The sequence below is a fragment of the Pseudorca crassidens genome, chromosome 8 (genome assembly GCF_039906515.1).
Source record: "Pseudorca crassidens isolate mPseCra1 chromosome 8, mPseCra1.hap1, whole genome shotgun sequence".
NCBI classification, from domain to species: domain Eukaryota; kingdom Metazoa; phylum Chordata; class Mammalia; order Artiodactyla; family Delphinidae; genus Pseudorca; species Pseudorca crassidens.
Window position 1 is genome coordinate 84198148 of NC_090303.1, and position 22814 is coordinate 84220961.

Consider the following 22814-nt stretch of genomic DNA (forward strand, 5'->3'; position numbering starts at 1 on the left):
AGACTATTCCCACTTCTTCCACAAATCACCAGCGACTTCCCTCAAAATGGTCCCTTGTCTCCAGACTCTTGCCCTTCGTACCATCCCCACATTGACTGATTAATGTTCTTAAACATATCACTCCTCTGATCAAAATTTTTCACTGTTTCCTATTGCCAGTAGAAGAAACCTTAATTCCTCTGTATGTCATTTACGGTTTCTTACCAGTCAGTTTCCCTGCTTACCCCCTACTATGTCCTGATTGCCAGGCTGGTCATGCTCTGAGCTATAGTCATAGTTTCCTCCACTTGTAATGCCAGCTGGGCTTCTCTCTACTTTTCTAACTCTTCCTACTCACTTTTCAGGGCTGGATTCAAATCCCACCTCCTCCACTGCTACCCACACTGACCTTTTCCTGCTATAAATTCCTATAGTACACTCACTGTACACCTCATTTTGGTAGCTTATTTATCGAGTGGTTAATATTGCATGCCTGACTGCACTGGATGCTTTGTGGATACAGAGAATAGAATAAGGTCCTTGCCCTAGAGGAGGAGACTTTGCTGCTTTGTCGTAGTATATTACTGTTTCTTGAGGGCAAGCCTTGACTCCACAGTAAAAATCCAAGTTCTCAAGTTCTACAAGTATGTCATGCCTATCACAGTGCTACATACATCCCAGGATTTCAGAAAAAGACTTGCTAAATTGAATTAAATCCTCTCTCTCTCCCCCTCCCTCTCTCTGTCTCTAGGGCTTATGTAACACTTGAGGATGGTAGCTGAAGTGCAATAGCTAATTTGCTCTAAAATGGCCAAACCTAAGAGAACTAGTTCACTTGGGCTAGGCTAAAGGGGTAGGGGCAGTGGTAAGAAAGGAAAAACCACCCTGGTGTGCTGCCCCATCAACAACATGGAAAAGTTGCTCAACGCAAGTCCACTCTCCGGCTGGACCCCTGGTTACTAAGAGGTGGAAACCGCTGCAGGGTGAAATCAAATTCCGTGACTGAAAGCATGACAAGCAAAGGAGTGAGAAAAGGCAAAATCAGCAGAGTAGGGAAGGAGAGCAGCATAAACTTCCTTGGCCAGACTGAGCAGCAAAGGGCCATCAAAGAGGGACTGGCCTCCTTTGGACATAACTAAAGACACACCAGGCCAGCTGTTGGCAACCGCAGTTCAGAGCTTCACACATTTGTAGCAATAAAGGCTTGATGTTGGCACTTTTGGCTTCCAGACACCTGCTCCCCGAGGTGACAGCAGTGGGGGGCAGCTGCCCTGAGTGACTCTGAGGTAGACTCTCACACAGGTCCTGAGCTGGAAGGACTCGGACGAGTGGGAAACCCAAACCCCGGTCTTCTCCATGGGACCCTAGGACAAGATGAAAGATCTAACGCAAAGCAGAAAAGCCTGGCGGGTTGGGGAGCAGGGCGGGAAGTAACAGAGGCTTCAGGCACCCCCTGTCTCTCCCACCGTAAACCGGAGGAGTCCTCTCCCTGCAGGCGGCCGGGCTGAACGATCCTCAGGCCAATCAAGGTGCCTGCTGAGTCTTGTGGCAACTACTGGCCACGATTTCCACCCATCTCTTGACCCGAGGCAGTGGCGGGGTCACCAGAGCCCCTGGTCCGGGCCTCTCCGGGCGCCCGGGACGCTGAAGCTCGAGCTCCTCCTCTTCCCTCCCTCGGCCAGTCCCTCCCCCAGCCGTAGAAGAGGGGGGGGGGCCGGGCTTGGCCCGGCGAGGCCCGTGCATTCCAGAGAGCCGAGCGAGCTAGAGCAACAAAGGAGCCGGGTAGTTGGCGGGGAGAGTCCCGGGGCTGCGGCACAGTGCAGCCAAGTGGGCGTCTGGGCCGTAGGCTGGCGCGAGGGTGGAGCCGGGAACCTAGTCCAGCACTCCCGGCCCGCGCCTGGCCTCCATCGCGGGGCCGGGAGGTGGTTTTAATGGTGGGAGAAGGAATGGGGCTAGAGATTGGGGGCCCAGGGGGCTCCCGCTGCTGAAGATAACTAGGATTGCCAGGGGAAGGGGTAGAGATTTGTGCATCCCGGCCCGAGCCTCCACCGCCCAACATGGGCCCCGGGTTCCAAAGTTTGCGAAGTTGGGCGCCTAGGGCCCGCGGCGCGCAGAGCGTCCGGGGGGGCCCGGCACCGGACTCGCGGGGCGCACTGGTCGCCTGAGCTGCCCCCGAGGCCCCAAGGGTTGCGCGTGTGGCCTGGGGGCTCCGGAGAGCGGGCGGGGGCTCCAGGGCTTCTGCTGAGTTGGCGGGTTTGGCCATGGCCGCTGACCGCCTCGCACGGGGGCCGGCGCTCCTGCTCCTGGGGCTGTTGCTGCTGCTGCTGCTGCTGGGGGGCCCGGGCCGGGGGGCGGCCTTGAGCGGGAACGCGACCCGGCCTGGGCCGCGGAGCGCGGGCGGGAGCGCGAGAAGGAGCGCGGCCGTGACCGGCCCTCCGCCGCTGCTGAGCCACTGCGGCCGGGCCGCCCCCTGCGAGCCACTGCGCTACAACGTGTGTCTGGGCTCGGCGCTGCCCTACGGGGCCACCTCCACTCTGCTGGCCGGGGACTCGGACTCCCAGGAGGAAGCGCACGGCAAGCTGGTGCTCTGGTCGGGTAAGCGCGCGGGAGCCGGAGCGGGGGCTGTGGTGATGGGATGCGGGGATTCTCGGAAAGAATAGGCTCAAGACTGAGCTTTTGAGAGGGCGGGAGCAGCGCCCGCGAGAGTTGCAAGAACGGATTCTGAAACTTTGGGGGCAGGCTGTATGCAGGATGGGACCGTCGGTGATGAGGCGGGAGGGCGAGGAAGTTGAGGAAGCGGATCACAAAGGCCTGAGCAGGGTGGGTTTGCAAAGGAAAAGGGGGAATGAGGGGCCCAAGAGCGAGGGGGATGGTGGCTCTGAGCCACAGTAAAGGACTTTTTTTTTTTTTTAAGAAAAGGAGATGCTCCACGTAGGTGCCACTATGGAAGCGGGGTCCTCGGGAATTCAAGGAGGTGTTTAGACCTTGGAGAAGAAACTGGGAAATCGAATTGGCAGGAAAAAGGGAAGATGGGGGTAGAAGATTTAGGCATTGAGGGAGAGGGTGGGGGAAAGAACTGAGTGAAATTTGTGAAGGGTAAGAAACCCCTGGTGATGAGTAATTAAAAGGTAACCAGAAAGTTCCAGAAATCTTGTTTTGGGAGACAGAAGTCCAGTGATCGTGTCTTGCTTTGACAGGAGATTTCAGTTTCCTCATCTGAAAAATGGGGACTCGGTTCCTTGTCTGAGGTTGTGAAGGAATGAGACTATTCTAATGATCATTTGTGGGTTCCTTGGAAGTTTGGACCCTCAGGCTGGTCTGGGCTGAGGAAGGACACTTAAGTGTGGGATGTCTAGAGCCCCCTGGATACTTTCATGGTGGTCTGAGGTCCCAGAACCCTCACCTCATGGTGAGATTATGACCCAGCCTGAAAAAATGCAGACTGAACCCAAGCAGGTCCTTCTTTAGCAGTGCGGAGTGGATTAGCTCCCCACCTGTCACTCTTCTGGGCTGGGGACCTAAAGAGAAGGGGAGGGAACTGGCCTTGCCACCCCTTGCTTGTAGCTAGGGTGACTCCAAAATTGTCCTTGAAGAAACAGGAAATAAAATCAAAAGGCAGGAGCAGACCTGGCAACCCTCAGTCTTTTGATAGGCCTTGGATGCCCCACATCTCAGTTCTGCCCCAGGGATGGGTAAGGATCCTGATAGGGGAGTGTTTGTAGGCTGCCTGTCATTGTCAGGTTGGCCACTAGAGTTCTCAGAGTCTTTGCCGGATGTTGGACAAAGTCATGTCATTCCTGGCTTGGTACAGATGCCAGAGGAAGAACCTGGAGGATGGTACCCATGGTGGAGCCACATCCTTTGTGGGTATCAGGTTCTAAAGTCAACATGTAGGCAGAAACCATGTGTAATCAACAGTAGCTTTGAAAAATCCATAAATGGCCACAACATAAGGTCTATGTGATTTTGCATACATACTCTTTTATGGTAATATGTTTGTATGAATGTGCAACATATAGTAATGTACAATATATAAGAAGGGGCATACATAGAAAATATAATTTTACTTTTTAAAATTACATAAATGCAAAAGAGCAGAAGAGGGAAAGGATTTTTAAAAATACACAAAAGAAAGGTATAAACAAGGTTTCTTTGAGTTTAGGAGCCAGCTGTGTGGAAAATCTAAATGTCTCAGCACTAGGACTTCCCTGGTGGCGCAGTGGTTAAGAAATCCGCCTGCCAATGCACGGGACACGGGTTCGAGCCCTGGTCTGGGAAGATCCCACATGCCGCAGAGCAGCTAAGCCTGTGAGCCACAACTACTGAGCCTGTGCTCTAGAGCCCGTGAACCACAACTGCTGAGCCTACGTGCCACCACTACTGAAGCCCGCACACCTAGAGCCCGTACTCCGCCACAAGAGAAGACACCTCAAATGAGAAGCCTGCGCACTGCAGCGAAGAGTAGCCCCTGCTCGCTGCAACTAGAGAAACCCTGCGTGCAGCAACGAAGACCCAATGCAACCAATAAATAAATATTCCTGTTAAAAAAAAAAAAAAAGTCTCGGCACTAGAATCTCACCCAGTTCTGAGTTGTTCACACTATGAGAGAATATGTGTTCATTCTGTCTCTCTCTTTTTATTTATTTATTTTGCAGGGGCCCATGGTCGAATTCTCCTAAATTAAGTGCATGTGTGATGCTGCCCTTCTGTAGTTTCCATCAAATCAGGCAGAAAGGGTATGAACCTCTCTCCAGCCCATACTCCTGAGAGCAGCTGCTGAGCAGGCAGAAGTGGTTTTGGCAGGAAAGTTGAGGAGTCAGAACCATCCGCTGGCTGTGTGGGTTCGAACCTCACTAGCTGTGGCTCTGGTGGGGCAGGGTCCTGCAGGGGTGCCGGCCCTGAACCCTGGTCCTTAGTTCATTCTGAGCTCTTCTCTGCTGCCACCCTTCATCCCTCAGCTCAGTCCCATTCCCATATGTGTTCTGGGTGTTCTTTTTCTGCGTCTGGTCTTTCTGCTGGATGTTTTATATGAAGTAGGGCCAGAAGCAGGAGTTGGTGCCAGCTGGGTCAGTGGGTGGGTAGTGAACTGGAGCCGAGTGTGAGAATCACAGACAAGCCTTCTGCTGGGGGGTTCTGGCTAGTGATTTTTCCTGGCCTGAGCTGGTGGTCTTGATTTGGCTTTGGACGTGGTCAGTGTCATCTGGCCCTTGGAGGTGTTTTTGTGGGTGAAGATGATTTAGGTTGTCTTCATCTGTAAACTTTTGAAAGTAGAGACTTCTTTACTTTTTTAAAAGTCTCAGAGTTCTGAGTACACAGCTGTCCACGTTCAGTTAGGTGTCGGGTGCTTGCTATATGTCATTCTGGATCAGGTTCTGGGGCAGATAAAGGCAAAGAATACCGAAAAAAAAATAGACAAAGAATTCAGACAGGATCCGAAGACAGATAATTAAACAGGCTTTAGCAACACCTCTGAGAGGTATTGTGACCAGGTGGGATGCTGAATGAACACAAAGGACTCTGGGGCGCAAGGGAAGACCCCCAGAGGAACTGACATTTAACCCACAACCTGAGAAATAAGTAGGAATTACTGGGGCCAAGGAAGATTTGGGTGGGAAGGATAGGAGGAGGGGATAGCATGCACAAAGCTGTAGAGGTGAGAGGGCTTGGTACTTTTAAGGAAGTATAAAAATTTCAGCAGAGCTGGATCAAAGCATTTGAGGGATAGGATTATAAGAGATAAGACCTAGAGAATTAGAAAATAAAGGGATTCATACCCCATATTAGGAAATTTGGTTGTTTTCCAGAAGATAGTATGGAGCCACTGAAGGCTTTTAAGCAAGAGAGAGATGTAATCATGTTTGCATTTTAGACCGATCTCTTTGAGTACTGTGTGAAGAAGCCACAGGAGAAGGGAAATCCTGGAGCCTGTTTGCTTGTTTAGCAGATGGTTGAAGTAGTCCAGCTGAGAGATGATGGCGGTCAGGACTGGAGTAACAGCTTGGAGGAAGTGGTCAGATCCCGGAGCTTCAGAGGTAGAACCAATGGGACTTGCTGATGAGAGAGCTGGAGGACCCAGGTTTTAGGCTTGGATGGAAGGTGGTATCATTCCCTTTCGCTAAGCTGGAGAATGCTAGAGAAGGAGGAGGTTTAGGAAGAAAGTATGGGCCATGTGAATTAGAGGCCTTCATTGGAAGGTCTATGTGGAGGTTCCCAGCAGATCTGGAATAAGAGTTGCTGAAGAGAGGTACCCACTATGAGCTTCCTCAGCCTAGATTGCTGAGCCTTTGGAAGGATGCCATCAAGTGAGGAAGTCTGCAGCCGAGGTTGGGCCAATTTCTAGGTTTATATAGAACTCAGGTCTGTCTCTCCTATATCTTTCCACTCTCTCGACTTGGGCTTCTTCGGGCACTCAGCATCTTTCCCCAGGATAGCTTGAAATGTCTCCTCTCAGGCATTCCAAGCTGCCCAGACAAACATACTATCCAGGCCATGGTCCACCTTCAGCCAAATCTGGTTGGTTTGGTAAATGGGGCAAGAAAGCAGAGAGACCTGCGGCTGGCAAGAGAAACAGGTCCCTGAGAGCCAGCACGTAGCCTCTTTGACCACTGCTGTGCTGTGTGTGCGCACAGGGGTGTGCGGCCCTGTCATCCAGCCGGGGGCAGCCAGTGGGAAAGAGCTGGAGAAGCTGGGAGGAGTTTCTCATTTGCCTCCCAGACACTTAGATGAGAGACTGAGAGGAGGTCTGTTGTTGGTGATGGTAGGTTGTTTGCAGGGGCAGATCAGGAAGAATTTCCTTAGAGCTGTTCTCAAACCTGGCTGATGATCAGAATCATTCTAAAAGTATACATTTTTAGAAAGTATAAAAATACAGAGAAATACCCATGGGCCCAAGTTTTCATTTTTGCATCAGATTGTTAAGTTTTTAATTGTGAAATGTAGCATGTATACAGAAGGCGAATAAGACACAGAGGTACTAAATAACAAATAATTATAAAGTGACACCTGAGTCAAGTGATGGTGGGGCCCCCCCAGGAGCTCCCTCTTTGTTTTTTCCAATCACATCCCCCTCCCTCCTCTTCTAGAAGTAACCAATGCCCTGATGTTTTTGATAATTGTTTCCTCTTTCCTCCATAGTTTTACCATCTAGTTTTGGAATCCCTAAACAGTGTATTTCAGTTTTGCATGTTTTTGAACTTCATACAAGTGGAATCATGCTGTGTGTATTCTTTTATGTCATTTCTTTTGCTCTACATTATTTTGTAAAATTCATCCATGTTGTTGCAGCTTATTTTTCATTGCTGAATAGTATTCCATTGTAGAATACATCACAATTTATTTATCTATTTTGCTGTTCTTAAACATTTTTTAAAAATATTTGTTCATTTATTTAGGCTGCGCCAGGTCTTAGTTGCGTCACGCAGGATCTCTTAATTACGGCACACGGGATCTCTTAATTGTGGCATGCATGTGGGATCTAGTTCCCTGACCAGGGCTCGAACCCAGGCCCCCTGCATTGGGAGTGTGGATTCTTACCCACTGGACCATCAGGGAAGCCCTACCACTTGTAGTTAACAATGTCCTGGAGGTGTCTGCTGAGCCCGTGCACCTAGAACCCATGCTCCACAACAAGAGAAGCCGCCGCAGTGAGAAGCCTGTGTACCACAATGAAGAGTAGCCCCTGCTCGCCGCAACTAGAGAAACCCCGCGTGCAGCAACGAAGACCCAACGCAGCCAAAAATAAAATAATATGGCCATTTAAAAAAAAAAAAAGAAGTGGTAATAGTAGCAGCACTGGGACCTCCTTGGAGGTCCAGAGGTTAAGACTTCACCTTCCAGTGCAGGGGATGCGAGTTTGATCCCTGGTTGGAGAGCTAAGATCCCACATGCCTCGTGGCCAAAAAACCAAAAACATAAAACAGAAGCAATATTGTAACAAATTCAATAAAGACTTAAAAAAAAGGTCCACATAAAAAAATATATTTTTAAAAATAGTAGCATCTTTCATCCTTGACATTTTCTTCATTCTAAAGAGAAAGCTTTTCTACCTTTCACCATTAAATATGATGTTTGGTGTAGGTCTCGTAGTTATAAATATTTTTATCAGATTAAGGAAATTCTCTTCTATTCCTAATTTGCCAATTATTATTTTTATCATGGATGGACACTGAATTTTATCAACTACTTTTTCTGTATCTATTGAGATGATCATATGATTTTTTTCTTCATTAATCTGTTAACATGGTAAATTGCATTGTTGAAATGTTCTCTTTTTTAAAAATTTATTTATTTATTTTTGGCTGTGTTGGGTCTTTGTTACTACGCGCGGGCTCTCTCTAGTTGCAGTGAGCGGAGGCTACTCTTCATTGGGGTGTGTGAGGCTTCTCATTGTGGTGGCTTCACTTGTGGAGCACGGGCTCTAGGCGCATGGGCTTCAGTAGTTGTGGCACGTGGGTTCAGTAGTTGTGGCTCACGGGCTCTAGAGTGCCGGCTCAGTAGTTGCGGCGCACGGGCCTAGTTGCTCCGTGGCATGTGGGATCTTCCTGGAACAGGGCTCGAACCCATGTCCCCTGCATTAGCAGGTGGATTCTTAACCACTGCGCCACCAGGGAGGTCCTGATGAAATTTTCTAATGCTAAACCATTCTTGGAACAACAGTTTTCAACTTGACTGATCATCTGAATCACACATAAAAAAATTCGTTTTTAAAGTTTAAATTGTGGGGCTTCCCTGGTGGCGCCGTGGTTGAGAGTCCGCCTGCCGATGCAGGGGACACGGGTTCGTGCCCCGGTCCGGGAAGATCCCACATGCCACAGAGCGGCTGTGCCTGTGAGCCATGGCCGCTGAGCCTGCGCGTCCGGAGCCTGTGCTCCGCAACGGGAGAGGCCACAGCAGTGAGAGGCCCGCGTACCAAAAAAAAAAAAAAAAAAAAAAAAAATTGTGGCAAATGTTATTTTTAAAGTGTATAAATGTAGAAAAATGCAGAGACTAATATAACACCTGTGTCTGTATTTTTTCTTTTTGTTTCATATTTTATTAAAGAAATAAAACAAGGGAAATCCCTGGCGGTCCAGTGGTTAAGACTTGCAGCCAAAAAAAAAAAAAAAAAGAAATAGAAAAAGAAAGAAAACGAAACAGATAAAGCTGATGTCCCCTTTCTTCTTGTTTCCAGTTTCATTCCCTTTTCTTCACTGCAGAGCTTCCTGCATCCCAGTAACTTGCATATTTATTTTTTAAGTTTAATTACTTTAATAAAATAGGTAGTATACGAACATAGTACAAAATTCTACAGTAGCAAAAGTTAAATCCTTCCACTTCTGTTTCCAGCTACCCATTTCCCTTCCCACAGGCAACCACCAACACTGGTTTGTGTGTATTCTTTTTTTTTTTTTTTTTTTTTTTTTGTGGTACGCGGACCTCTCACTGTTGTGGCCTCTCCCGTTGCGGAGCACAGTCTCCAGACGCGCAGGCTCAGCGGCCATGGCTCACGGGCCCAGCTGCTCCGCGGCACGTGGGATCTTCCCGGACCGGGGCACGAACCCGTGTCCCCTGCATCGGCAGGCGGATTCTCAACCACTGCACCACCAGGGAAGCCCTTGTGTGTATTCTTTTATTGATATCTAACATATGTACAAATGTAGATGTGTCCTTATTCTTTTTTCCTCCCATAACCAGTACAGCTCTCCAGGCTGTTCTCCACTCAGCTGCACCCATTAAACAAGACATATTGGAGATTGTTCCATTTCATTGCAAATAATTCAACCCTGGATAGTGTGCTATTTAATATTGATGTGTGATATTTTATTTAGTGGGTCTACTATTGATGGATAAATATTAAGGACGTTTCTACTCTTGTTATTATAAACAGTACTGCAATGAATAATCTTATATACGATTTTTGTGAACGTGTGAAGTGGAATTGCTAGTATAACATTTTACAGCTAATGTCAAATAGTCTCCACAAATGTTAACTAATTTTTAGTCCTACTAAAAATATACAAAAGTGCCAGTTTCCCCCCGACTCTTGCCAGTACAGCATTTTCAAATGTTTTGATCTTTATCCTTCTAAAGGTTAAAAAGTTATATGTCATCGTAGTTTTATTTCACATTTAATGAGTGAGACTGAACATCTCTTTATGTTTTTAAAGGCCATTTGTATCTTCTGTTGTTTGTCATTTGCCCATTTTTCTATAGGATTATGAATTTCTTATTGATTTGGAAGAGCTTTATGCATGCAAGGAAAGTAATTCTTTACCTGTGATACGTATTGGAAATATATTTTCTCAGTGTGTTGCTTTTCTTATGATCTTGTTTGTTTTTTACCCTACTGAATTTTTCTATTTTTCTGAAGTCTTTTCTTTAAATCTTTTATTTCAAAACTTCTGAGTTTTGTGTCATACTTCAAAATGCATTCTCCACTCAAAGATTTAAAACAACATTTTCCACTTTTTCTTCTAGTACTCTGATTTCTTAAAATAATGTAGTTATTTTTGATTCATCTGGAATGTATTTTTATGTAAGAAATGGGGTAAGGGGCTTCCCTGGTGGCGCAATGGTTGAGAGTCCGCCTGCCGATGCAGGGGACACGGGTTCATGCCCCGGTCTGGGGGGTCCCACATGCTGCGGAGCAGCTGTGCCCGTGAGCCGTGGCTGCTGAGCCTGCGCGTCCGGAGCCTGTGCTCCGCGGCGGGAGAGGCCACATTGGTGAGAGGCCGGCGTACCGCAAAAAAAAAAAAAAAAAAAAGAAATGGGGTAAGGATTCAACTTATTTTTTCCCTCGATGCCTCCTCAGTTGTCTTTTAATATTTATTGAATAATCTATTTTTTCCTTGGGTGATTTATTTTTAAACTACAAAACAATATTTAAAATGAGATAAAAAGAAAAACAAATTACACGTTCAAAAAGCAGATAATTATCACAAATTCCAGAAAAATAACACAATGTTGTTTGTGTGTGAGTGTGTATGTGTGTTCTGGTTATTTATTGCTATATTACAGACCACTTCAAATCTTGGTGGCTTAAAACAAGAACATTCCTTTTGCCCATGAATCTGCAGTCTGGACAGCACTCAGCAGGGATGGCTTGGCTTTCACTGGGGTAACTGGAAAAGCTGGGAACTTGAAAAACCCAGCATTTCTTTCTCTTTCTTCTTTTGGTCCCAGGGCCTCTCTGTGTGGTCTCTCCACCAGGCCTCTCCAGCAGGACAGCCTCGGGATAGTTGGTCTTATTTCATGGCAACTGGGATCCAAGAACAAGTGTTCCAAGAGAGACCCAGGCAAAAGCCAAATGGCTTATTATTATTATCCAGGCTTGAGAGTCTGAGAACGTCACTTCCACCACATTTTATTGGTCGAGCAAGTCACTAAGGCCAGCCCATATTCCACAATATTTTTAAAAAATATTTATTTTTTAATTTATTTTATTTTATTTTTGGCTGTGTTGGATCTTAGTTGCAGCACGCGGGATCTTCATTGCGGCGCACAGGCTTCTCTTTAGTTGTGGCTCACAGGCTCCAGAGCACATGGGCTCTGTAGTTTGCAGCACGCGGGATCTCTAGTTGAGGCGCTCGGGCTTAGTTGCCCCGCAGCATGTGGGATCTTAGTTCCCCGACCAGGGATCAAACCTGTGTCCTCTGCATTGGAAGGCGGATTCTATTTTTAAAAAAATAAATTTATTTATTTATTTGTTTATTTATTTTTGGCTGTGCTGGGTCTTCACTGCTGCACGTGGACTTTCTCTAGTTGCAGCGAGCGGGGGCTACTCTTTGTTGCGGTGCGCGGGCTTCTCATTGCAGTGGCTTCTCTTGTTGTGGAGGACGGGCTCTAGGCATGTGGGCTTCAGCAGTTGTGGTACGTGGGCTCAGTAGTTGTGGCTCACAGGCCCTAGAGCACAGGCTGAGTAGTTGTGGCGCACGGGCTTAGTGGCCCCATGGCATGTGGGATCTTCCAGGACCAGGGGTGGAACCCGTGTCCCCTGCATTGGCAGGCGGATTCTTAACCACTGGACCATCAGGGAAGTCCCAGAAGGCGGACTCTTAACCACTGGACCATCAGGGAAGTCCCCACAGTATTTTTATTAAGCATCTGCCTGTTGTTCCTCTAAAATACCTATTACTCGAGGGAACCCGTCCGCATTTAAAATATATTGCTTAAACATCCAGTAAAATTCACTTTTTCTTTCTTGTCACAGTTCTATGAGTTTAGACAAACGCATAGAATTCTGGGTGCAGCCACTACATACAAGATAGAGAACAGTCCCATCACCCCCAAAGGTTCCCTCGTGTTGCCCCTTAGTAGGCAGAGCCCTCTCCTACCCTAGCCCCTGGCAACCACTGCTGTGTCCTCCACCCACACCCTCTCAGCCAAAATCTTTGAGACTGGGCTCTCCACCTAGAGTGATAAAGGTCCCCCAGGTGATTCGGATTTGAGTCAGGTCTCAGAACCGTTGGCCAAGGACATTGCTTCTTAAGTGACAGGAACTTGCTCCGCACCCTTGGAATAGATTTTGTCTAGTGAGAGCTGTGAACGGTCAGAGGCCTCAGATTACTAATAGTAACAGCTAATGTCTCCTGAGTGCTTAGTACGTGACAGGTACTGGGCTAAGCACATTTGATGCATTATCTCACTCTACACCACAGTTCCACAAGGTAAGTCTATTCAATATTATCTCCATTTCACAGATGAGGAAACTGAGGCTAGAGGTAAAGTAATTTGTCTAAGATCACACAGCCAGGAAATGATAGAGCCACGAATTGGACCCAGGCAGGCTAATTGCAGTGTCCATGCTCCTTATCCCTCTGCTATATTACCTTCCTCCCAAAAAGAGCAGTTACCTGCTCACACCACCCCCAGCCTGGGCAGTCACCCACGTTGGCTCTCACATCCTCAGAAGCTTCTCCTAATACAACTTCTTGTTTGGGAAATAGGTGTTCCTGAAGCAGGGGTGATTCAGGAGGGGCGAAGGGGGTAGAATGCTGAGTGAGCCCAGCCACAGGGAGAGCAGGGTAGAGGCCTGGACTGGGGTAGGGGTGCTGGGAGACCTCCACCTGTTTCTTTCTGGCTGACAACACCTTTCCTCCCCGTGCACTGGACACAGCCTCCTCTGTTTCTCTCCATCTGATTTCCTGTTTCCTCCTCTGGCTTCGGAGTACCTGGCTCCCCTGACTACCTCTTCTTAAGCTCCAACCTGTTCTCTGTCTCACCTCAGCTTGGTAAGAGGAACAAGGGTCCCGGGGTCTGGGCAAGGGGAAGCACCTCCTGGTCCTGGTGCACGGACCCTGTGAGGGTGGGTCCCACAACACTCCTTCCCTGTGGAATGTAGAAGGTTTTAACAATGTCCCTGAAAAAGTAAAAGGTAAATTGACCTGGGGTTCTCAGCCAGAGGTGCTAACACTCCATTAGTGGGGCATTTGGAAATGGGGGCTGTTTCTTAAGAACTTTAATTGAATTGTAATATACACAGAGAAAAGTGCACAGTTTGATTTTCACAAAGTAAATCACCCATGAAACCAGAACCAGATCAAGAAATAGAACATCACCAGTGTCCCAGACGTTCCTCTTCAGGCCTCTTCCAATCCCCACCCTGGAGTGGGAGGGGTGAGGAGCATTTTCTGGCTGTCACCAGGACTTAGGGCTTCTCTTGGCATTTAGTGGGCAGGGTCTAGGGACGCCAAATGTCCTGCGGTACCTGGGACACTCCTGCAGCGCAAAGAACGGTCAAGCCTAAATGCCCTGCTGAGAAACGCCGTGCCTGACCGTCCTGAGCAGTCATGGCCTGCAGCGTGGCAAAGAGAGATGCCTTAGACCCGGGGAACAGTGGTGCAGCTATGTCTGCCTGTGGGCCAGAGTGCTGAGGGGTCTTCCCTGCAACGTGTCCACACTGTCGCTACCCCCAGGCCTCCGGAACGCCCCCCGCTGCTGGGCAGTGATCCAGCCCCTGCTGTGTGCTGTGTACATGCCAAAGTGTGAGAACAACCGGGTGGAACTGCCCAGCCGCACCCTCTGCCAGGCCACCCGTGGCCCCTGTGCCATCGTGGAGAGGGAGCGGGGCTGGCCCGACTTTCTGCGCTGCACCCCCGACCACTTCCCCGAGGGCTGCCCGGTAAGTGCTCTGTGGGGCAGGGTCTGGGCTGGGCAGGACCAGGCACGGGACAGGGCCCAGCAGGGGCAGAGGAGCTCAGCGCCTTCTCTTCCGGGAGATCCCAGGTCTACAGCCATGGCGTCAGTGAGCCACAGGCCCAAACTGAAGCTCGCTGAGCTGAACCAGTCTATTAGGGATGATCTATTTATAAAAAGATTTTTGAGCACCCGCTCTGTTAGGTGATGGGGAGTTACAGGAGTCGTGAATGACAAACCTGTGCTCAGGAAGTTTATTGTGTATTTAGGGAGTCAAGGCTTGCACGTGTAAAACAGCTAAGAGACACCAAGACGGGGGTGTGATCTAGTTCTGGGTGATGAAGGACAGCACATTAATAATGATGATGATGATGGTAGTAATACTAATTATTATTATTTATTACCTTCCAAATACTATTATAAACATCTTACATTTATTTATTCACTTAACCCTTAGACCACACCATGAAGTATTGCTATCCTATAGATCAGGAAACTGAGCTAACAGAGAGGTCAAATAATTTGCCCCAGGCTGTGCAGTCACGAGGGGCAAGGCTAGGATTCAAATGCTGGAAGGTTGTCTGCGGAGCCTGTGCTCTTGGCCTCTCTGCCACGCTACCTTCGCGCCTCTTATTAAACCAAAGGTCACCTGCGCCTACCGCTCCCCTATGCGCTTTCTCCTCTTCTCTCATTGCCAGAATGAGGTGCAGAACATCAAGTTCAACAGTTCGGGCCAATGTGAGGCTCCCTTGGTTCGGACTGACAACCCCAAGAGCTGGTATGAGGACGTGGAGGGCTGTGGGATCCAGTGCCAGAACCCGCTCTTCACCGAGGCCGAGCACCAGGACATGCACAGCTACATCGCGGCCTTCGGGGCCGTCACGGGCCTCTGCACTCTCTTCACCCTGGTCAGCGGGAGGCAGGCCCGTGGGTGGAGGGTCAGGGGGGCGGCAGGGCCCAGGACCCTCAGGCAGCCTATAAAGTAGGAAGGGAGCCGATTGTCACTGAGAGAGGCTGGGCTCTGGGAGAGCGGGGCGGAGGACTTGGCAGGGGTCCTCGGGGAAGGGTGGCGATAAGAGGGGTCCGGGGGTTCAGATAAGGGCAGCAGAATAACCCTGACCTCACAGAATGGGCCCCACTTCTCTCTTCTAGGCCACATTTGTGGCTGACTGGCGGAATTCCAATCGTTACCCTGCTGTCATTCTCTTCTACGTCAATGCGTGTTTCTTCGTGGGCAGCATTGGCTGGCTGGCCCAGTTCATGGACGGCGCCCGCCGGGAGATCGTCTGCCGCGCTGATGGCACCATGAGGCTTGGGGAGCCCACGTAGGTGTCTTGCGGACCCAGAGGCGAGGGTGAGGGGAAGAGGCTGATGGGCGTTTTCCACAAAAGGGGCAGGTAGGTCTTGAAACGGAGAGTTCAGCGTGGGATTCAGCTTTGCCTTGTTGCACCCAAGGTCTCCAGCATTAGAGCCTGGACTGTTTGCATCTGTTCAAAGGGGCATCTTCTGTATCCTCTTCACTTCTGACCTGAGCCTGGTCTCCAAGCCCTGACTGCTAGGGAAGTCCTCCAGACCTTAGAAGCCAGGGGACTGGGGACAGGGTGGAGAGACTTCGTAGAGGGAGTACAGAACGACGGCCCCAAATGACGCTCCACATGTCTGTGCAGCTCCAACGAGACCCTGTCCTGCGTCATCATCTTCGTCATCGTGTACTATGCCCTGATGGCCGGCGTCGTCTGGTTTGTGGTCCTCACCTATGCCTGGCACACCTCCTTCAAAGCCCTGGGGACCACCTACCAGCCTCTCTCGGGCAAGACCTCCTACTTCCACCTCCTCACCTGGTCGCTCCCCTTTGTCCTCACTGTGGCAATCCTCGCCGTGGCCCAGGTATAGTGACTGGTAGGGGGTGGGGATCTGAGTGGGGCGGACTTGGGTGAGGGAGACAGTGACTGACTCTGTCCCCCCACCCCTTCCTGCTCTAGGTGGATGGGGACTCTGTGAGCGGCATCTGTTTTGTGGGCTATAAGAACTACCGATACCGTGCTGGCTTCGTGCTGGCCCCAATCGGCCTGGTGCTCATTGTGGGAGGTTACTTCCTCATCCGAGGTGAGTGAGGACCGGGTCAGGACTGGTCGGGCAGCAAAATGTGCTGAGCGTCTGCTCTGTGTAAGTAGGAGCCAGGAGCTGCCAGCTCTGCTGCCTTCGAGGTGGGACCTCAGCCGCCTCATGCAGGACCTTGGTGCAAAGGGGAAGGTGCCCATGGGAAGGCCGTGGTGCAGGTAGCACCTTTGTGCGGGTCAGAAAAATACTCCCCTTACTCCAGCTTCGTGCCAGGGCTCATGGCTTGTTGAGTGGAGCTTGGGCTGGATTCCAGCCGCTGGTCAGCCCTGGCCAGATACCCTTGTGTGGTGAACACCCTGAGTAACCACCCTGTCCGCACGGGCCAACTGGGAGCCTTCAGTCATGTGCGTGCGCCCTGAATTTATACACATGCTTGGTCTTTGGAGCTTCATTTCTCCTTTCTGCTCGTAGTGCGAGTGCACACGCACACACACACATGCAGAGTTTTCACAACATGCACAGATTCTCTGTTTCCTCATTTCCCTGTCTCAGTCTGCCACCTCCACACTAAGCCTCCGTATCTTAGCTCATTTTCGTTGAGTGTTCTTTGTAAACTTCAGTTTCCTCCCCCAGCGCCATCAGTCTTCTGTTCAGCCCACCTCGTTTCCCTCTCTTTGGCAGTGGCTGAGCCTGATTTATATTTTGTATCTGTGTGATCCTGTGTGGCTAGTGTGAGCCACTAGCCACGTGTGTTGAAACTAATCCAGACTGAGATGTGTCCTAAGTATGAAATACACACTGCACTTCAAAGACTCAGCACATACAGGAGTAAACTATCTCATGAACAATTTGTTATATGGATTACATGTTGAAATGATAATGTCATAAACAATGATTTATTGTTTATGAAATATATTGCAGTTAGCTTCATCTGTGTCCCTTTACTTTTTGAAGGTGGCTTCTAGGAAACTTGAGATGGTGAATGTGGCTCACGTTATATTTCTCTTGGACAGCACTGTCCTGGAGTCTTTTCTTAGGCCTTTTCCATCATAATAGCTTTGACCTGCTGCCTTACTTGGAGAGGCCGGACCAGGACTGAGGCATCTTTCGTCTCCACTGACCGTCTGTGCCCTGCCCAAGTCTTTCCAGCCCGTGGCGCATCTGCCACCAGCTGTGCTCCAGTGTCTCCAGTTCCCCAAGCTTTAAATCAGCCCAGAAGTCATCAGACGTGGGGCTCTAGGACCATGGGGCCCTCCCCTGCCATGCACCTATTCCTCCCAGGAGAGTGGCCTGGCCTCCACTAACGTCTGCCATCTCCCTTCTGTTCAGGAGTCATGACCCTGTTCTCCATCAAGAGCAACCACCCTGGGCTGCTGAGCGAGAAGGCAGCCAGCAAGATCAACGAGACCATGCTGCGCCTGGGTGAGTGCCATCCCAACACTACACCCTCTGGTGAAGAGTCTCGGAGGCTGAAGTACATTGTGGGGCAAGTTAGCAGCCAGGGAGGCAAGATAAGGCCGTGTATGTGTGTGTGTGTGTGTGTGTGTGTGTGTGTGTGTGTGTGTGTGTGTGTGTGTGTGTGTTGGTGCTGATGGTAGTGGCGGTAGCAGCTGAAAGGAGAAGGTAGCAAAAAAAATAAATAAATACATAAGGAGAAGGTAGCTTCTTTCTCAGTTGGAAGAATTCAAGTTCATGTCTAGACTGCTTCCCCATGTCTACTTCCCTCCTGCTGGGACCCACCCAGAGTGGCCTTAAGCACCTCCAAAATCTTGTCTTATTTTGGAGAAAACAGTTCTTTTTAAAATTTTTTTATTGGAGTATACTTGAATTACAATGTTGTATTAATTTCTGGTGTACAGCAAAGTGATTCAGATATAGATATAGATATATTCTTTTCCATTATGGTTTATCACAGGATTTTTTTTTAAGTTTTCATGTAATCTTTTTTTAAATTTCTTATTTATTTAATTAATTTTTTTATTTTTGGCTGCGTTGGATCTTCGTTGCGGTGCGCGGGCTTCTCATCGCGGTGGCTTCTCTTATTGCGGAGCACGGACTCTAGGCTTCAGTAGTTGTGGCACTCGGGCTAAGTAGTTGTGGCTTGCAGGCTCTAGAGCGCAGGCTCAGTACTTGTGGTGCATGGGCTTAGTTGCTCTGCAGCGTGTGGGATCTTCCCGGACCAGGGATCGAACCCATGTCCCCTGCATTGGCAGGCGGATTCTCAACCACTGCGCCACCAGGGAAGCCCCTATCACAGGATATTGATTATAGTTCCCTGTGCTATACACTAGGACCACGTTGTTTAATGTATTTTATGTATAGTAGTTTCTATCTGCTAATCCCAAACTCCTAATTTATCCCTCCCCCGCTTTCCCCTTTGGTACCCATAAGTTTGTAGAGAAAACAGCTCTTAAACTGAGCCCAGCACAAATTCACCCCAGACTCAGCTGCCTCTCAGGCCCGAGTGGGCGAACACCCTCTTCCCCACTGCTGCTTCCATACCTGGGATTGGTGACGCCCTGTCCCACCTCTGTCCCTCCGCAGGCATTTTTGGCTTCCTGGCCTTTGGCTTTGTGCTCATCACCTTCAGCTGCCACTTCTACGACTTCTTCAACCAGGCAGAGTGGGAGCGCAGCTTCCGGGACTACGTGCTGTGAGTGGGGGGCTGGAGGCTTGGGGGCAGCAGTGGTGGGAGCTGGAGACCCTCCTCTGCTGTCCAGCAGGGGTCTGCCAGGTCCCTGCCTCAGATGACAAGAGAAACTGCCCATCTTGCTCTGGGCGCTTAAGCTGATAGTTGTTCTGTAATTTGCAAACATGGCAGACAGCCCTCTGGGTCCCTGCCCAGCTCTACCCTTCCCTTTCACCCCCAAGGCTCTCTGGCTGGTATGTTTGTAACTGTTAAGCCACCGTGTGTTTTGGCTTCTCCAGCTGACTCTTGCATTGGCCACAGAAGTCGCTTGCTATTTCTCATAGACTCTTTACAGAGCTTCTTGCAAATCCCTGCACAGAAGTAGTTACCTCTCTACCGTAGGTTAACAACCCATTAATGTTTTCTGGTTTTGCCTGTGCTTTTTTGTGTTACAATGAGGATGAATCTGAGAAGGTAACACATCTCAGCTGCTTAAAGAAGTGCAGTACCTACCGATACCAAGAATAGCAGTTAAAATGCTCGTTAAAATCTGACTGCTTCAGACTCTTCCTTAAAGGCTCCAGCTTCCAGTGTGGGAAGCTTTACACCACACCGATGCCTATGTCCCTCCCCCAGAGATTTGATTTAATTGTCTGGGGTGTGGCCCAGACATCAGGAGTCATTAAAAGCTCCCAGGTGACTCTAATGATCACCCAGGATTGCAAATCAGGGCTGTGGGCTTCCCTCTTTCTAAAGTGTTTGGATTGATCGTCTGGGCACCCACCCAGGAGACTTAGAAGGCCTCAACTGTGTCCTACCCCTCACCACAGGTGCCAGGCCAATGTGACCATCGGGCTTCCCACCAAGAAACCCATCCCCGACTGTGAGATCAAGAATCGCCCTAGCCTTCTGGTGGAGAAGATCAACCTATTTGCCATGTTTGGAACCGGCATTGCCATGAGCACCTGGGTCTGGACCAAGGCCACGCTGCTCATCTGGAGGCGCACCTGGTGCAGGTGGGGTCAGCAGCAGCCTGTCCTGACCCTGCTGCCTTGTTCTCTCAGCCTCGGCATTTGTTAGGCTTTGTCTGGTCTCAGGTGTCCCAGCACAGCCTTGAGCAGGTGTGATTTCTAAGGGCCTGCCCTGAGCAGCCAAAAGCTGCCTTTTCTGCGGCTCACCACTGCCCCCTGGTGACACCTCCTGTCCTTGGGAGGATGGGCCAAGGGCTGAGCCTGCGGCCGGTGTCTCCTAAGAGTGGAGTGATTTGAGAACGGAGCGCAGGAGCCCTGCGTTCTAGGCCCCCTTTTTGGCACAGAAGGCCTCTACCCCTCAGGGTCCTTGAGGCCGTCTGGAGGCTCCTTTCCTGGATGGAACGGATCCGCTGGTTTTTTGCAAGATTTGAGGGGAAGCAGCTGCCCCTCCATGCCGCTTCCCCCACCATTTCTGCCCTCAGGTTGACGGGGCAGAGTGACGATGAGCCCAAACGGATCAAGAAGAGCAAGATGATCGCCAAGGCCTTCTCCAAGCGGCGCGAGCTGCTGCAGAACCCAGGCCAGGAGCTCTCCTTCAGCATGCACACTGTCTCCCACGACGGGCCTGTGGGTGAGCCTCCACCCCATTCCCACTTTCCTTCTAGGCTGGTGTGGCCTCATGGACTGTTTGGAAGGCTGTGAGGAATGGCTCCCTCCTCTCTCTCACACACTGGTTCTCCTCCAGTCCCCACCCTGCCCCCATCCCAGGCCACCCTCCCCTCTCTGTTCCTGCCCCTGGATCTTGCTTGCTGGTGCTTTGGTTCCAAAGGACTCATCTCCCTCGCCTTCAACCGTCTTCTCCAGCTGTTCTCCTTGGGCTACGGGAAGTCAGGTTCCAGGGACTGGATTTCTGGCCTCTCGTGAGGCCCCTCTCTTCAGACTGGGAATGGGTAGAGATTGCTGTGTTCACTAGGGTGGGCTTTCTGTGCTAAGTCGAGTGGGAGCCATGGGTTGGGGGATGGTGAATGATGCTAAATAAGGGAGGAGCGGTCACTGTGGGGGCCTGGGCAGTCATGGTACCTTATCCTTTCCTTCCATCCCCACAGCGGGTTTGGCCTTTGACCTCAATGAGCCCTCGGCCGATGTGTCCTCTGCCTGGGCCCAGCATGTCACCAAGATGGTGGCCCGGAGAGGAGCCATACTGCCCCAGGATGTGTCTGTCACCCCTGTGGCAACTCCAGGTATGGGGTTCCGGCTTCTGTAGGAAGGTGGGGGACGTAGAGGCTGGAGGTTCCTGGGACTGGAGTGCCAGGGGCTGCCAGCAGGGGAGGGGGGGGGAAGCCTTGGAGGATCTAAAGTGTGGGTTCCTGAGCTAAAAGAGTAGGGTCCCGAGGAGAGAAGGCATGATGTGGACAGAGTTAGGGTCCCAGGCTCACGTTCTCTCTCCCACTGTCAGTACCCCCAGAGGAAAAAGCCAACCTGTGGCTGGTTGAGGCAGAGATCTCCCCAGAGCTGGAGAAGCGCCTGGGCCGGAGGAAGAAGCGGAGGAAGAGGAAGAAGGAGGTGTGCCCGCTGGTGTCACCCCCTGAGCTCCACCACCCCGCCCCGGGCCCTGCCCCTGCCTCCAGTGCTGTCCCTCGACTGCCCCAGCTGCCCCGGCAGAAGTGCCTGGTGGCCGCGGGTGCCTGGGGAGCTGGGGAAACCTACCGACAGGGAGCCTGGACCCTGGTCTCCAACCCCTTCTGCCCAGAGCCCAGTGCCGCAGCCCCCATGGCCTGGGCGCAGGGCCGACGGCAGGGGCTGGGGCCCATTCACTCCCGCACCAACCTGATGGAGGCAGAACTCATGGACGCAGACTCGGACTTCTGAGCCTGGAGAGCAGGACCTGGGACAAGAAGGAGGAACAAATACCGTTCGGAGGCTCTTCTTCCTGCCTGAGAGTGCTTCTCCAGGGTCTCCTCTTCCCGAGAACCTGAGGGCCCAGTGCCCTCCCGGGAGAGCTCAGTATGTCTGGCTCACGGCAGCAGGACTGTGGGAAAGAGCCCTGACATCTCCACGGACAGGCCTTACCCGGGGCGGGGCCCTGGAGCTCAGGGTCCTTGTTTCTGCCCCACCTGGCTGGCAGCGTCAGTCTCCAGTGGGGGTCATGGGGTATGCAGAGCTCGTGGTGGGCAGTAGAGGTGCAGGCAGGGGTGACGGTACTCAGAGTGGGCTGTGGTGACCAGCAAGGCAGGCTGCCCTTTTCGGTGCCACTGGGTGCCCTTCCCTGGCACTCTCAGACCAAAAGTGTTGCTTGTGTCGTTAGCCCTTTGTCCATGGGAGGACAGAGCTCCTTTCCCCCTCTTCAGGGTGGTTGCGGGGCTGGGAGTGCTTACTCCCAAAGGGCCTGTAACCTTTCTTTATAAAAGTGTCCAGCTGGCTCCACTCCAGGCCACTAAGCCACCCTGGGTTTTCCTGCACCCTTCTTCCCCTTTCCCATTTCAGTTCAACCAGGCCAACCTCTTCCCGTTTCCTGTTTGTTGATTAGGAGCCAGCATCGCAGCATTGTCTGTCCTGCCCCCAAACCCCACCCCTTTGCTGCTGGGCTCCATCTCCAGGTGAGAGATCGGTTCAGCTATGGAGCCTGGCGTGGCATAGAAGCAGTGAGTGACGGGGAGCCTCTGGGCCTCCAAGAGATGCATGTTATCTTTTCCTGTATCTGTCCAGTGGGGGATGGATCCTCTGACTTGAGGGGCTCCCCTGGGAAGCTGCTGACACTTCAGCCAGGCAGAAAAGCTTCCTTCAACTTCCACAACCAGTGGGTGAAGAAGTTCCCACCTCCCATAACCCCCATCCGAGGCCCCAGTTTCGAGAACCAGACAGCAGGAAGCCTTAGCAGCTGGCTGGGTTCCAGATCAGGGGGTAGGGATAGGGAGACAAAATATAAACAGTAAATAAAAGGTTTTTGTATAAACTCTTGATGTGCTTCTTTCCATAGGCCCCGTCTTGACCTGTTTACCTGGTGCTGATCTAATTTGTCTTCCACTTCCTCTGAAAGCTATTCTGAAAGGCCAAGAGCTTGG

General features: G+C 50.7%; 1 protein-coding gene across 2 annotated transcripts; it reads left to right on the forward strand.

The window, feature by feature from the left end:
• The first annotated feature begins 1684 nt into the window (after positions 1-1684).
• Positions 1685-22705, forward strand: SMO (smoothened, frizzled class receptor). 2 transcript variants are annotated; one of them, XM_067746969.1, is made up of 13 exons: positions 2449-2574; positions 13073-13187; positions 13872-14077; positions 14790-14999; positions 15244-15416; positions 15759-15978; positions 16074-16197; positions 17482-17574; positions 18697-18805; positions 19612-19797; positions 20235-20383; positions 20859-20993; positions 21209-22705. In XM_067746969.1, exons 3-13 carry the CDS (start codon positions 13931-13933, stop codon positions 21619-21621), a joined length of 1959 nt encoding a protein of 652 aa, XP_067603070.1. In that variant the 5' UTR covers positions 2449-2574; positions 13073-13187; positions 13872-13930; the 3' UTR covers positions 21622-22705. The 2 variants fall into 2 exon arrangements, with proteins under 2 accessions (XP_067603069.1, XP_067603070.1); XM_067746968.1 differs by lacking the exon at positions 13073-13187 and having other exon boundaries at positions 1685-2574.
• The last annotated feature ends 109 nt before the right edge of the window (positions 22706-22814 follow it).

Coding starts and splice junctions, on each gene's coding strand:
- SMO (XM_067746968.1), top strand. CDS start 2,241: ATGGCCGCTGACCGCCTCGCACGGGGGCCGGCGCTCCTGCTCCTGGGG. Junction 15,000..15,243: donor TCTGCACTCTCTTCACCCTG/GTCAGCGGGAGG, acceptor TCTCTCTTCTAG/GCCACATTTGTGGCTGACTG. Junction 20,384..20,858: donor CTCCCACGACGGGCCTGTGG/GTGAGCCTCCAC, acceptor CCATCCCCACAG/CGGGTTTGGCCTTTGACCTC.